Here is a 14,637-nt window from a genome sequence, read left to right as displayed (position 1 = left end):
AATGGAAAAAAAAGAAAGCTTCTAATCAAACTTACACTTTTAGGCAAATTTGTTGAGTCAGTAGAAAGTTTAAGGAACTATATAATCACATTAAAATTATTTGAACTAATTCTAATAAACACATATAATATGAAGTTAAAGGCATTTACTTCATTTATGGATTATACTCACTGATCTGAATTTGCAGCAAGCTTGTTATGTTCATGAATTGTTTCCTGGACACAGTCTTCAAGCATGCGTACATGACTATCACTATGGCGTAAAAAAGACATAGCAAACTTAAAGGAACAAATAGCAAGGAAAAAAATAAGACACTATTCAGTTGCACCATCTTAGTATAGCTATTTAAAATTACTTCAATAAGGAATGTCTTTACTGTGCTCATTGACAATACCAAATAACTAGTTGAAAACTAGACAGAAAAAAATAGTCAAATTGATTAACATGATGATAATCTTAAACAGTTTTCACTGAGATGATTCTTTAGAAGTGATTAACACAGTCTCAATATTAAAGGGGCAAAGAGCAAGGACCTGAGTTCAATCCCCGGTACCAAAAAACTAACTAACTAAATAAATAAAGTATTAAAGGGCAAAGAAGAAAAAAACCAGAAAGGCCACTTGGAATATGTTTAAATGTTTAATCTTGTCCTGCTTTGTAAAATAAAAAGCACAAGAGGAATTTAAAAATTCCATCAGTGAAAGAATTATTGTGATTAATATCTCACCTTTTTGCATTAGTAATGCAGATTATTCGCCCTCTATTTCCAACACGTTCTGCATTCTCCATAAGTAAAGTACGGGCTTCATGCTGATATTCGGTGATTTTGCAGAGAGTTTCCACTGCTGCAACAAGACCATGCAGAATACTACAGCACTCTGGATCTGCCCGAGGGTTAGGAGGCCCGACAGCAGCTAATGCTGCCATGAGCTAAGCAGAAGCAAAGACAGTTATGTTGACAAAACATTCACACGTCAGATGAAAACATAACAAGAAAATTATGAACCAGTATATCTTAAGAATACGGGCACACTGGGGTGGGGGATTTAGCTCAGTGGTTTTGCCGTGTGCAATGCAAGGACCTGAGTTTGATCCCCGGTACCAAAAAAAAAAGGAATACAGGGACAAACAACCTGAAGAAAATGCTGGCAAACCAAACCTAGAAACATCCAATTACACTTGGTGGAATTATAACAGTGACCAAATGGGATTTGACTCAGGAATACAAAGTTGATTTCATATCCCAAAATTAATTAAGACATATCAAAGGAATAAAAAAAATCAAAAAATCATCTCCATGTCCAGTCTTACCACTTTATTCAACACTGCAGTGTGGGTTCTAGCTAGAACAATTAGGAAAGAAAAAAAAAAGAACCTAGATTAGGGCCGGGGATTTAGCTCAGTGGTTTCACTGCCTGCTGCACAAGTGCAAGGACCCAAGTTCGATCCCTGGTACCAAAAAAAATAACCCAGATTATTAAGGAAGAAACAAAACTCCCTATGTTGCAGAAAACATGATCTTATATAAAGAAAATCCTGAAGAATCCACTAAAAAAACTATTAGAACTAATAAACCAGTTCAACAAGGTTACAGGTGAACCATACTAAAATATTAATAAAATAATTCTATTTGCAATAGCCCCCCCAAAGAATAAAATACTTGGGAATAAATTTAACAAAAGAAACACAAAACATATTCTGAAAACTGTAAAACATTGTTGAAATCAAAGATCTAAATAAACAAATTTCCCATGTTCATGGATTGAAACACTTAACATTGTTAAGATAATAATACTATTCAAACTGTAGACTCAACATAGTTCCTATCAGAATCTCAGCTGACTTCCTTGTAGATTTCTGCAAAGCTGATTCTGCTGATCAGCTCGCAAACTGATTATAAAATTCCTATGAACTACATGGGACCCAGAATGGCCAAAACAATCCCAAAAAAGAACAAAGTAGGAGGAATCACATTATCTAACTTAAAGGCTTACGACAAAGCAATGGGGATCAAGGTGTGGAACTAGCACAAGGACAGGTAAATGGGACAGAATTAACAGTTTAGAAGTCATCTATGGTCAATTGATTTTCAACAAGCATACGAAGACCATTCAATGAAGTAAAGAATAGTTTTATTTTATTTTGTTCTTAACAAAATCACGGTAGGAGGATGCAAAAGAATGAAGCTGAACTCTTGCCTCAAATTTTGCATTAAAGTTAAGGTGGATCAAACTAAATTTAAGAGGTACAACTATAAAATTCAAAGGAGAAACATAGTGTTAAATCTTTATCATCTTGGATCTGACAAGACTGTCAACTATGAGACCAAAACCATGAACAAAATAAAAATAGGTAATTTAGACTCGATCAAAATGAAAAGATTTTTGTGCTTGAAAGGACACTATCAAGAAAGTAAAAACAATTCAAAGCACTGAGAATATACAGAAATCAGAGATTTAATCAGGGACTTGTTATCCACAATATATAAAGAACTCTTACATCTCAATAATAAAAAGACAAACCAACTAAAAAGTGAGTAAAGGATGTTGAGTAGACATTTCCCCAATGAAGATAACCAAATGGTCAGTAAGCACATGAAGAGATACTCAACATCATTAACTATTAGGGAAATGCAAATTAAAAACCACAATGAGGTAACAATATACTCACTAGGTTGTCTAGAATTTAAAAATTGGATAATAAATATTGGTAAGGATATGGAGAAACAGAAATCTTCACTGACTGCTGGTAGGCATGTAAAATGGTGGACCACATAAGCAAATAGTTTGGCAGTTCCTCAAATATTAAATAGAGATAATGGTAAGCTATTCCACTAAGTAGATACCCAAAAGAAATGAGACATAATTTTCACACAAATACCTGTATATATGAATGCTTATAGCTGCACTGTTCATAACAGACAAAATGCAGAAACAATCCAAATGTTCATCAACTGACAAAAAGATAAATAAAATACGATATATCCATGCAATGTAGTATTTTTCAACCATAAAAAGAACACGGCTGAACAGTGAAAACATTGTGAATGCTAAGTCAAAGAAGTCAGTCACAAATGAGCCCATATTGTATGAATTCCATTCATATGAAATGACTCAAATGGAGAAAATCTACAGTGGTTGCTTATATCTGAATAGTGTGGGAATGTAACATCATAGATATAAGTATAGCGGATTTTTTTAAGGTGAAAATTTATTCAAAAATTGGCTGTGGTGATTGTTGTACATATCTTTGAATATATTAAAAATTGCTGAATTGCAAGGTATGTCCATTATAATCAATAAAGCTGTATAAAAAAAGAAGAGTATGTGTGCAAGACATAGTGACCTCTTAGGAGGATGGACAGAAGGGTTGCTTAGTCAGGGAGTTCACAGCCAGCCTAGGCAACATAGTGAGATTCTGTCTGGGGTGGGAGCAATGAATGAGAGGGAGAGTGACAGAGAGAGCGAGAACTTTACAAACTTTAAAACACTTGGGAGACTGAGGCAGGAGGATTCTGAGTTCAAGGCCAGCCTGAACTACATAGTGAGATCCTGTCTCAAACAACAACAACCAAACCAACCACTACAAACTCATGTTATTTTTGCCTCCTACTCTCCAATCCCACATATTCTCAGGAATGGAAAAGGACACACAGAATTCTCATGGAATATATTCTACTAACATAAAATTTATAAATTTATCTGATATTTTGAATATCCATGAGATGCAATATTATAGCAGAATACCTTAAAATGCTCAAACGATTTATAAAATGTCAATATAAGGCATAATGAGCAATATATTCCTAGCCTACCAATCATCTTATTCCATATTAAATCATTTTCAAAAACGTATTTGACATCTTCCCTCCAATAAACAAAAACATCAAGAGGCGGAACAAGATGATTGTGGAGCCCTCCAACAAACTCTCCCAACAGAATCATCAATGTGAATGCAAGAACCAAGGAAGCCAGGTGACAGTTCACTATAGTTGATTTTAGCACAAAAACAAAAGATGCATTGAAGTCAGGAAGGAAAAAGTTGCCCACATCAACCTTCTGCTAACTTCCAAGTAACACACCCTGGAGAAAGATTCTTCCCTCTTGAGAAAAGGAGAGAAAATTAAGTACAGGCCTCAGACTTGGAACCCAGTAACAGGCCTGCGATGGTAAAACCCAGTACCAGGCAGTCACTTGGCTCCTGATGTAGGTCAGTGTCTGAGGGCAGAGCCTATTCTCCTGTATTAGCCTGGTTAATGAGTACTAAGTTATAGCTAGATAGGAGCAAGAAGTTCTAGTATTCAACTGCTCACTAGAATGACTACTGGTGATTATAATATAATATAGATATACATATATGTATATATGGACAAATTCAAAATCTTTTTGTTCTAGATATATATGTATACATATATAATATACATATATAGTAATTATACATACATATACATATACATATCTAGAACAAAAGGATTTTGAATATTTTCATCATAAAGAAATGACTAAATGAGGAGACAGGTATGTTTAACCTGAATTGAACATCATTTATCAAAACATCACACGGTACCCCATTAATATCTACAATTTTCACGTATCAGTTAAAAACCAATAAAAATTTTAAAAAATTTAAGAGCACTGATCTATAGTGTTGTCAACTTCTAGTACTCTCATCATGGCCTATTTCTCACTACTAATGCCATGGCGCTAATGAGACGCTGGTTAAGTGGTGCTCAGACTCAACTCTCAAAGTGGTCTGAGCACCACTCACCATCCCAGGGGATGGGAAGTAGGAAACGTTTCAAGGTATACCTTGTGTGCATACACTTCTGTGCAGGTACGGATACTCAAAAGATGTATTTTGAAACTAGGCAGATATTACCTATCCATAAAAAAGTAACGAAAACGCACTGCTTATAAAGTACTATGTGTAAAGTCCCTGTTACTTAGGAGAAGCTCAATAAAAATATATTTTTTTGGAGTGGGAATATTGTGGTCCTAGGGAAAGCGGCAGAAAGAAAGACTAACTTTTGGAGTTTGAAAGATATGGATTGAAATCCTAGCTCTGACTTTTATCAGCTGTGTGTCCCTGGGTCAATTTCTTCTGTCCTCTTTCCTAATCTGAAAATTAAAAAATCATAACAGAACCTGTCTCACATTAGTGTGAAATTTTCAAACTTTAATTTAAATCTATAAAAACAAGAGCAAAACTCCTAAAGTATGACAATGTTTTATAATAAAATCTAAGGCGTATAGAACAGAGTTGTCTGGTATAATGTCAAGAGCCTTGGACCTATGTATCGAAGCCAAACAACACCTGGCCACTGCAGGCTTCAGTTTCTTCACCTGCATGAGAAAGGAACTGGAGCAAAGGATGTCTAAGAGCGCTCTAGCCCAAATGTTCTGAAATCAGTGTAATTACTTGTTACTAAAGACTGCTGATAACTAGGGAAAGCTGTGCCATGGATAACCAAGGCTGACATGAACTCCACATAATTTACACAAAATTTCAATTCTTTTGTATCTTCTTTAACACCAGTGATTTGCTATATAGTTGCATTTGTAAGTGGAGTGTCCTCCTGACAGCAATGAGTGTGATATAATGTGCCTTTACCTCAAAAGTACTAGTATTTATTTTATGATCACACTTATCAAATATGCATCTTTACTGCATGGATGGGTGCAAAAAGGAAGATTTGTAGAAATTTGGGCTTACTTTTATTCACATGCAGCAAGAAAGGCTTCAAGCGCCTTTCATGGTATTTCCAAAAGACAGTACAGGAAGAATGTACAGAATCCTTAAAATTATTTTTTCAAAGAATGAAAGAATATTAAGAATATTCCGTAATGATAAACAGTATAGAGCCAAGACAGTAAAACCCTACAACCCTGAATGACTTATCGAAAAGGAATGAAAGGTTGGATATTTTTATAGGCTATAATACTAATCACAAACATCTCAAGACCAAACACTGTTATACAAACATTTTCTTTAGAAGTATTCTAGGCTGCCTCCACTGGGAGGCCCGGGAGTACCAGGAGGCCCAGGCTGTGGGTGGGATCCCTGTGGGAGCTTCGGAGCAGGTGGAGGGTAGGGATGGAGCCAGGCAGAGGGGCCTGAGGCAAATGGGCACTGAACACCGCAGGCCCACTGGCTGCAGACATGGCTCACTTCCAAAGCTTCCCTAACGGCACTCGAGGGACCCTGAGGAGCTCTTCACCAAGCTAGACTGCACTGACAAAGGCACATTTGGGGAAGTGTACAAAGGCATATTTGGGGAAGTGTACAAAGGCATCAACAACTACACCAAAGAGGAGGTGGTCATCAAGATCATCAACCTGGAAGAGGCTGAGGACGAGATCAAGGACATCCAGCAGATCACCATGCTCGGTCAGTGGGACAGCCCCTGCATCCCCACTATATCAGCTCCTACCTAACGAGCACCAAGCTGTGGATTATCATGAGTACCTGGGCAGTGGCTCTGCCCTGGACCTGTTGAAATCAAGCCCCCTGGAGGAGACCTACATTGCCACCATCCTGTGGGGGATCCTGAAGGGCCTGGGCTACTTGCACTCAGAGCACAAGATCCACTGCGACATCAACTAAAGCCACCAATATGCTGCCCTTGGAGCAGGGAGACATGAAGCTGGCCAACTTCGGGGTGGCAGGGCAGCTCACCCACATGCAGATCAAGAGGAGAATGTTCATGGGTGCCCCCTTTTGGGTGGTGCTGGAGGTCATCAAGCAGTTGGCCTAACTTCAAGGCCAAAAGGGCCATCGAACTGGCCAAGGGGGAGCTGCCGAACTCTGACCTACACCCCATTCATGTCCTGTTCCTGATCCCCAAGAACAGCCCACCCGCGCTGGAGGGCCACCACAGCAGTGCCTTCAAGGAATTTGTGGAGGCCTGCCTCAACAAGGACCCCTGATTCCGGCCCACAGCCAAGGAGCTCCTGAAACCCAAGCTCATCACGCACTACACCAAGATGACTTCCTTCCTTATAGAGCTCTTCGACCACTACGAGGGCTGGAAGTGAGAGGGGCATGGTGAGGAGTCCAGCTCCGAGGACTTGGATACAGATGGCGAGGGCAAGGAAGGGGAACAGGGAGGGCTCTATCTGAACATCACCCCTACCCCAACCATCTGGCTGAGCCCATGCAACAGGCTGCACTAGGGAATGGCCCTGTACAGCTCTCCCAAGCCTGTGGACCCTATCAAGACAAGAGACAGCCTTGCTCCCAGTGCCTGTTCGCACTGGTCCAGCCTGTCTTTGGAGAGCTGAAGGGGAAGCAAGGCAGAGCGGCAGCAGTGTGGGCACGCTGGAGGAGCTGGAGAACCCCTCAGCCTGGCCCAGTAGTACTGCCCTGGCATCTCAGACCAGCTCATGGTGCGCCTGGTGAGTGTGTGCAGAGGTTCTCACACAGCACCAAACACGATGCTCAGCCACTGAGCATGCTGCTCTCTGTGGAGAAGGCGGAGTGTGCTCTGCTGCTGTGCTGAGCGTGGAAACAACCATGACTTGGAAGTCTCCCACCCTGTACTCATCAGCCCGGGTCTTCAAGAACTGGGTCGCCTTCCCACCCGGCACAGTATTCAGTGTCCCTCTCCCCACTGGCCAGAGCTGTGCCGGCAGCAGAAGCCACAAACAAGCTTCCACTGGAAGCCACAGGGCTGTCTCAGGCTTCCCCCAAAAGCAGCCCTGTGGCTGCCAGGCCAAGGAGCAGAGTGAATGGGCAGCTCTGCCCGCTTCCCTCAGGTGGGTTGGGGCAACAGGCCAGTCCCTAGAGGAGCACCCCAGCCCACCTTCCTCTCCCTCCTACCCTGGTGGCCCAAGATGGCTCTAGATCATCTGCACTGTGGTGTCAGATCAGGTACTGTGTTTTTTCATAAGTACTTACGTCATCCCAAATGTGTTTGTAAGAAAACTGAACTGTTTCAAAGAAAAAAAGTATTTGGCCAGGGATTTAGAACAGTGGTTCCAGTGCCTGCCTCACAAACCCAAGGTCCAAAGTTCGATCCCTGGTACCAAAAAAAAAGAAAAGAAAGTATTCTAATAAACTCACATTTGATGGGAGTTATTTTCACTGAAGAGCACCCATTACCGGACAAAATTTTTGTTTGTTTTGAGACAGGGTCTTGCTTTATAGCCCAGGCTGGCCTCAAACTAACGGTGATCCTCCTGTCTCAGCCTTCTGAGTGCTGGAATTACAGGCATTTGCCACCACGCCCCGTGTAACAGACAAATTTTAACATGAAATAATTGAAATTCAAATCATGTATTTAAAAATTTCACTAATCCCTACCTCTCATTCATATGAAGATTCCAGGAGACTGAAGTCTTCAACAGACAATAGCAAACATAAGCTATCAGAAGGTCAATATTCTTAAATAATGTTAACAAAATATAAACAAGTTTGAGTGTATTTCTGCTCCCTTCACTAAGACCACAGTAAAATAACTTTAAAAAGCAAAAACCCACAGATGAAGAAAATGGAAGAGGTGACAATAACAAACATGAGATGAGAGATGTCAACAAGAATTATAAAAATGAATGAGGAAATGGTAATGAACTTAATAGGACTGAACATTCTAAAGTCTAAGTGCCTACAGAAGAATAAAAAGGCAAGAAGATACACCGCACAGAATCTAAGATAAGTCTGAGAACTGGAAGCACCAAGTACTGCACAAAACAAGGGTGGAACAAGATACAGAAAACTATGAATAGCTTGAAGTCAAAACGAGGCACAATGTCACTGCAGATCTTACACCCTAACCCGGGCACGTGACTACCTCTTCCTGACTGCAAGACACAGAATCACATTACTTGAACCAGAAAGATATCAGGCACAGCACAGAGTAAGGTTAAGACGCCAGGCTGGCACTGCCCAAAAGAACTTTCTGTGATGATGGAAACGTTCTCTATCCTATGCAGTACAAGAGCCACTATCTATGTGTGGCTTGTTAAGCATCTGAAACATGGCTACTGCCATAAAGGAAGTAAATTTTTACTGTATTTAATTTTTAAATTTAAATACCCACATGTGGCTAGCAGCTACTATAATGGAAAGCAAAGTATGAGACCAGAAACAGAAAAATTAAATACAATCTGAATATCTGCCTACTGAACCATAGAACTTACCCTAGCCTTTCCCACCCTGAGGGCTGACACCCGAGTTTATAGCACACAGGTAGAGGAGTGGAAGATCTCTGGAGACCCTGAATAGTCCCAGAAGGATGATCTACTGACAATGACATCTGGTGCTTCCTCAGTGAAAATAAGTGGTTTAAAACACAGTGAAACCCAGTCAGCAATACCTACCCTACGACACATAGGATTTTCTAATCTGCTATTTAGTGTCTTGCTTTTAAATAAGATTGCACAGCCAAATGTCAGAAGTCATCTTTTAAAAAGCCTCAGCACAAAAAGAATTTTGAGAAAAGAGGGATCAAAACAAAATTTCAAAGACACCATAACTAATACCCTTGGGTACAAAAAAAATTCCACCCATGAAACAAAAAAGGGTGTCACAAAAATGATACAATTAGAGAATAAGTTCAATTTCTTACAAATTAAACATACAACCAAATAAAATTTCCATATTAGGGCTAAAAAGTTTAAAAACTAGAATAACAAAAAGATGCTCCATGATAAAATTAAGAAATTTAACTCAGGAAGTTCAACATACCACTAATAGTTATTCTAGAAAGAGACAGGATACAGGTAAGATCATTATCACAGACACAACATGAAAGTTTTTCTGAACTAAAATTTCCTGCACAACGGAAGAGGAAAGATCCACTAAAATTTATCACCGAAAAAGCTCAGAACAAAAAAGTGAAAGAAAAGCCACTAAAAGCTTTCAGAAATTATGAAGAAGACTGATAGGACTTCTCAATAGTACCACTGGAATCTGTAACACCAAGGAATGATCCCTTACAACGAGAAAAAGTTATTTCCAAGGTGGAACTTCTGTACTGAAAACAGCAAGAGGACATGAAAAACACAGGACAACAGCAGTCAGTGGGTCTAGAGAGCAACCAGTTCTGATTGTGCTCCAAAAGGCTATTTTCACTGCTAAATTATCTAACACAGCTGTGATCAAAATACTGAGCCCTTTTAAAGAGACACAAGGAAAAGCACTAACAGATATTCAGAAAACTAAGCCCATGTTGCCAGAAAAGGAAATGATAAATTCCAGTAATAAATAAAAATTTGAGCAAAGAAATATTCATGTATACTGTTCGGCACAGCTGTCAATAACATTTTATATGGACATTATAATGCACATACGGAATTCTGAACAAACCAGAAACTATGCTACAACAATTCTGAGAAGACGAGGAAAGGGAAAGGCAAGGGCGAGGGAGAAATATAAAAGAAGTAAATTCTCACCAACAATAATGATAAATAAAGTTTAAATCAAGAACTCAAACAGGAATAAAAGCATGTTTGGAAATTATACTTAATATGCAAGTAAATACTGGGACAGCTAGAGTTAAAATTTACTTGGGAATGAGGGGGAGACTACAATGAAAACCAGCTGTTTTTCTTTTTCTTTTTTTGGTACCTAGGATCGAACTCAGGACCTTGCACTTGCAAGAACAGATGTTTTTCTTAATGTAACGGGACTTTAAAAACTATGTGCAAATACTACCTGGATAAAAAACACTTTAAATCATTTTTCAGAAGTTTTATGACATTTAGAAAATTTCCAAAAATAGACACAGCTTAAAAACTACCCATACCTCCTGTAAATTCTGGTCTTCTTGAGTCCAAGAATTTAAAACATGTGCTCCAGAGTCACTCACGATGAAATTCACCTAATAAATGTCAAAGGGACAATTAGTATACAACGCTAATTTTACTTAAACATCATATTTTAAAATTATATGCAATTTCTAACTCTGGTTTGCTGTTTGATGCATTCATTTTATAGCTACAGAATGCCTAGTACATGACAGGTGCTATTCTAAGAATGGCACTGGGGCTACAGAGATGAGCCCCTGCAGTGATGAGTGAAACAGTTCTGTCACAAGGTACAGGAAGTCAGGGCTGGGGAGTGTGATAACACAGAGGGCACTGTAGGAAGAATACAAATAAATCAATAGGATCATTTCAGAGAGTGATAAATGCTAGGAAAAATAATTTGGTTTTAGATTGAGCAGTCAGAGATGGTTTTCTCTGTAAAAGAGGCACTGAAGGACTCCAAAACGACCAAAGGAAACCAGTCACTGAAAAAGCCAGGGACAGAAGACTCCAGACACAACAAAAGCAGATGCAAAGGCCACAAGTGTACAGCCTCAAAGGGGTAAACATCAGAGCAGGCAGAGAGGTAGGAGTTAAGCTCAAAGGGTATTGAAAGCCATCGAAAACAATGAAAATCAAATAATGGATATGGATTGTATTCTAATTTTTAAGGTAAAGTCCAAATAAAAAATACTATCAGGGTTGGAAAATAACTGGTACAGTGTTTGCCTAGCATGTGTGAGGCCCTGAGTTTGATCCCCAGCACCACAAAAAATAAATAACAAGTAACGCCAGGTAAGGTGATAATGATAAGGAATATATTAGAAAATATATCAAATGATGACGACTATGTTCCTTTTTGGGAAAAGGAATAAATTTATTTCTTCCCCCTGAACAATATGATCTAATTCATGCTCATTTTTCCTAATACCCATGAAATACTAGCTTTCTTTCCTCAAGGAAAAAAATTGGTAAATGATCATGTCTATCAAGGCTTATCTGACAGGGGTATACTTTACTAGCTACTTTATTTGGATTATCTCATTTAAATCTTACAACAAGGAAGTAGTTGTATGTTTACATGGGAAGATAATGAGGCCTGGAAAGATGAAGAAATACTATCAAAGTCACACTGCTGGGAGCTAAACATGCGAGGATCTGAACCTAAGCCCTGAGCCTTAAATCATAGTTTTACCCTTCCCCTCACTCTACACTTTTTCATCGTATTTAGAAATGCACAAAAATTTCAAAAGGTACTTATACTTTAACTTGGAATATAGCTGAATATAATACTGGACTCTTCTGCTCACCTTTGCTGTTAATGCCTGCTCTATCTTTCCCACCTAAGAAGTGGCTATGTTCCAGCCTAGGCAAGTAAGACGGGAAGCATGTCACCCACTTGGGGCTAACCAAATGACTTTCCCAAAAGAAATCATCTGTGAATGTCGCCCCCAAACCTACAAAACCTACCTAAGAATTAGAAAAGCTAATAAAATAAAGTACTTTGGAACACGCTTTGCACATGTAAGTGCTCAACAATTACTACTGCTAATTAAATCCCGTAACATATTAATTCCAAAGGGCAGTTCTAAAATGGATGCGGTGGTCAATGTCTGTAATCCCAGCTTGTGTCACTTGGAAGTTTGAGGCAGGAGAATTGTTGAGTTCATGTCTACCCTTGACTACATAGTGAGTTCAAGGCCAGCTTGGAATAGAGACCCTGTCTCATAACAAAATCAAAAAACAAAAACCCAAAGAAATCAATCAATCAATAAATAAAGAGCTTATAATTTATTTATTTAAATAAATAAGGAGTTCTAAGGCAAATTATTTTTTTCCAATACTGGGGATTGAAGCCAGGGCCTCTATACTGAGGTACATCCCTAACCTTTTTTATTTATTTATTTAAATTTTGAGACAGGGTCTTGCTAGGTTGTCCCGGCTGGGCATAAACTTGCCATCTCCTGCCTCAGACTCCTGGACTGCTGGCAACACCACACCCAGCTCTAAGGCAAATTTATACCAAATTCATATAAAAATTATGCATGCAGTTAAGGACACCCCCTAAACATTACAATTTTGTTTGTAATCCATACTCACCAGCTTTTTGAAAGGGAATATATCATACATTATTCTACAATATTCCATGGAAGACTCTACTGAACAAGTCCACAATGATTTAGAGATGGGGGCCAAAGGAATGATGCCTTGGGTCCTATTCTTCACCAGCATATCAAACTCTACATGCTGTCTGCAGGACTCGGCCATGTATGGGCAGTGATCCACAACAAACACTGTTTTATGCGATTCAGAAAAAATCTTCATTTTGTTTTAACCTATACAAAGAAAAATACACTAGTCAACTGTCGATACATAAGATTCACTCTCTTATTTCTAATGGATGTGTCTTTCCTTCTTGCTTTGGTAGGAAACATAACACCTTCAGAAAGAAAATATGTCCAACATATGACAAGGTTTACTGGAGTCATGATCAGAAAGCTGCTGTGTCAAGGCACGACCGACACTGTATTTGGCTGCGACTTTACCAGGCACATGCAAAATTAGTGGGGTTTTTTGCTTTTTGAAAGAATTTAAAATTGTCCAAAGAAACCATTTCTACATATAATTGTATTTGATTCCCTTACACATACCACACATAATAAATGACATAGTTTCTGTAAATACACTTTTGATGATTCTTGCTGGCATCGACCACATATAAACCTCCAAGCCAGCATTTTGGACTTCCCTCCAAAAAAAAAAGAAAAAAGAAAACATTTCAAGACTTCTGAAAAATGCAGGTGAGATGGAGTGAAGGAAAATTAACAGGAAAGAGGGATAGCAAACGTAAAAGCCAAAACATAAGAGCTCTAAGATAACTGCATCCTGGGTCTGAGCATTAGGATAAGGACCCCCAAACTCACATTCTCCCCCGTAGCTTTTGATACATCACATAATTTACCATGTACAACAGAAAAACTTAAGTCACTACCTTCACGCTGGTGAGGAGAAACTTTTAAAACTTTTTCTTATAAAATCAGACCATACGGTACTTCCTTGCTTCGGTAATAAAATCTTATCCCGAACAGACAATTCCACATTAGAAAAGCACATGGTAGGCAGAACAAGTGTTCACCAAAACGAACTGTCTTTTCATGATCCTGCTATTTTGTTCTGCTCTCAAACGCATCTCCCCTTCATGCAAAACTCTCTTTAAGAAACCTTCTAGGCGCACTCTGCTGGAGGGTGGGGGTGGAAAGTACAAGGTGAGTGGATAGGGAAGACCTCAAGATCGAGGTTCGCTTACTTTCGTGCCTGGTCCTGCAGTGAAAACGAACAGAGGCTGCGAGCCACAGCCTCTCTGGCAAAGGCTGCTGCCTGGGTGGGTGGGGAGAGTCAGCGCACAGTCAGGCGCGTCTGGTACCAAAGACAGAGCACTAAGCTTTCCCCACTCATCTCCCCGCACACTGGTCCTTCCCAGGCTTCCTAAAAGCAGGAGCGCGCGCGTGCGCGTGCACAAACACACACTCGAACACTGGGGCTCGCGCGTGCGCAGGGCAGTCTTCAGCAGGGCCGCCGAGGGTCCCTTCCCCCTCGCAGGGCCGCCGCGCCAGTGGGAGAACAGGAAGAGGGCGGAGCCAAGGAGAAAAAAGATTCCTTCACCACTCGAGATTTTCTACCCGCTAATTTTCCCAATCACCCATTGGGAAGAACGATCCGGGCGACCTGAGAGTCTCCCCCAAAGCCGAGTACCACCCACACAGCACCGGCGACACAGGCCAAGGACCCCTTGGCGTAAAGCCCACCCACCAGCCTCCCTTTCTCGGCCTCTGTACCCAGGCCGGTTTCCCCGGGAAAAACACGCGAGACTTCGCGAGAGGGATCGCGGAGG

The 14,637-nt window shown here is 39.9% G+C and overlaps 1 protein-coding gene and 1 pseudogene across 3 annotated transcripts in view; one reads left to right on the top strand and one right to left on the bottom strand.

The window, feature by feature from the left end:
• Nucleotides 1–14,597, bottom strand: part of Ints13 (integrator complex subunit 13) — a 33,836-nt gene extending 19,239 nt beyond the window's left edge. For 2 of the 3 annotated variants that reach the window (XM_004845733.3, XM_013072540.3), the window contains exons 1-5: nucleotides 14,053–14,597; nucleotides 12,846–13,081; nucleotides 10,745–10,819; nucleotides 728–930; nucleotides 172–252 (exon numbers count right to left, since the gene is read on the bottom strand). In XM_004845733.3, coding sequence (XP_004845790.1) covers nucleotides 172–252; nucleotides 728–930; nucleotides 10,745–10,819; nucleotides 12,846–13,070 — 584 coding nt within the window. In that variant the 5' untranslated portion in view covers nucleotides 13,071–13,081; nucleotides 14,053–14,597. The remainder of the gene's footprint in view (nucleotides 1–171; nucleotides 253–727; nucleotides 931–10,744; nucleotides 10,820–12,845; nucleotides 13,082–14,052) is intronic. The other variant, XM_004845732.3, reaches the window with a different exon arrangement.
• Nucleotides 6,030–7,565, top strand: LOC106009439 (serine/threonine-protein kinase 25 pseudogene; annotated as a pseudogene).
• Nucleotides 14,598–14,637: the final 40 nt, after the last annotated feature.

Source organism: Heterocephalus glaber, unplaced genomic scaffold, assembly GCF_053883595.1.
Source record: "Heterocephalus glaber isolate CG9 unplaced genomic scaffold, H.glaber_assembly_v1.0 deba00001444, whole genome shotgun sequence".
NCBI classification, from domain to species: Eukaryota; Metazoa; Chordata; class Mammalia; order Rodentia; family Bathyergidae; genus Heterocephalus; species Heterocephalus glaber.
Note: the sequence above shows the minus strand (reverse complement) of the source record. Positions and strands in the feature narration are given on the sequence as shown.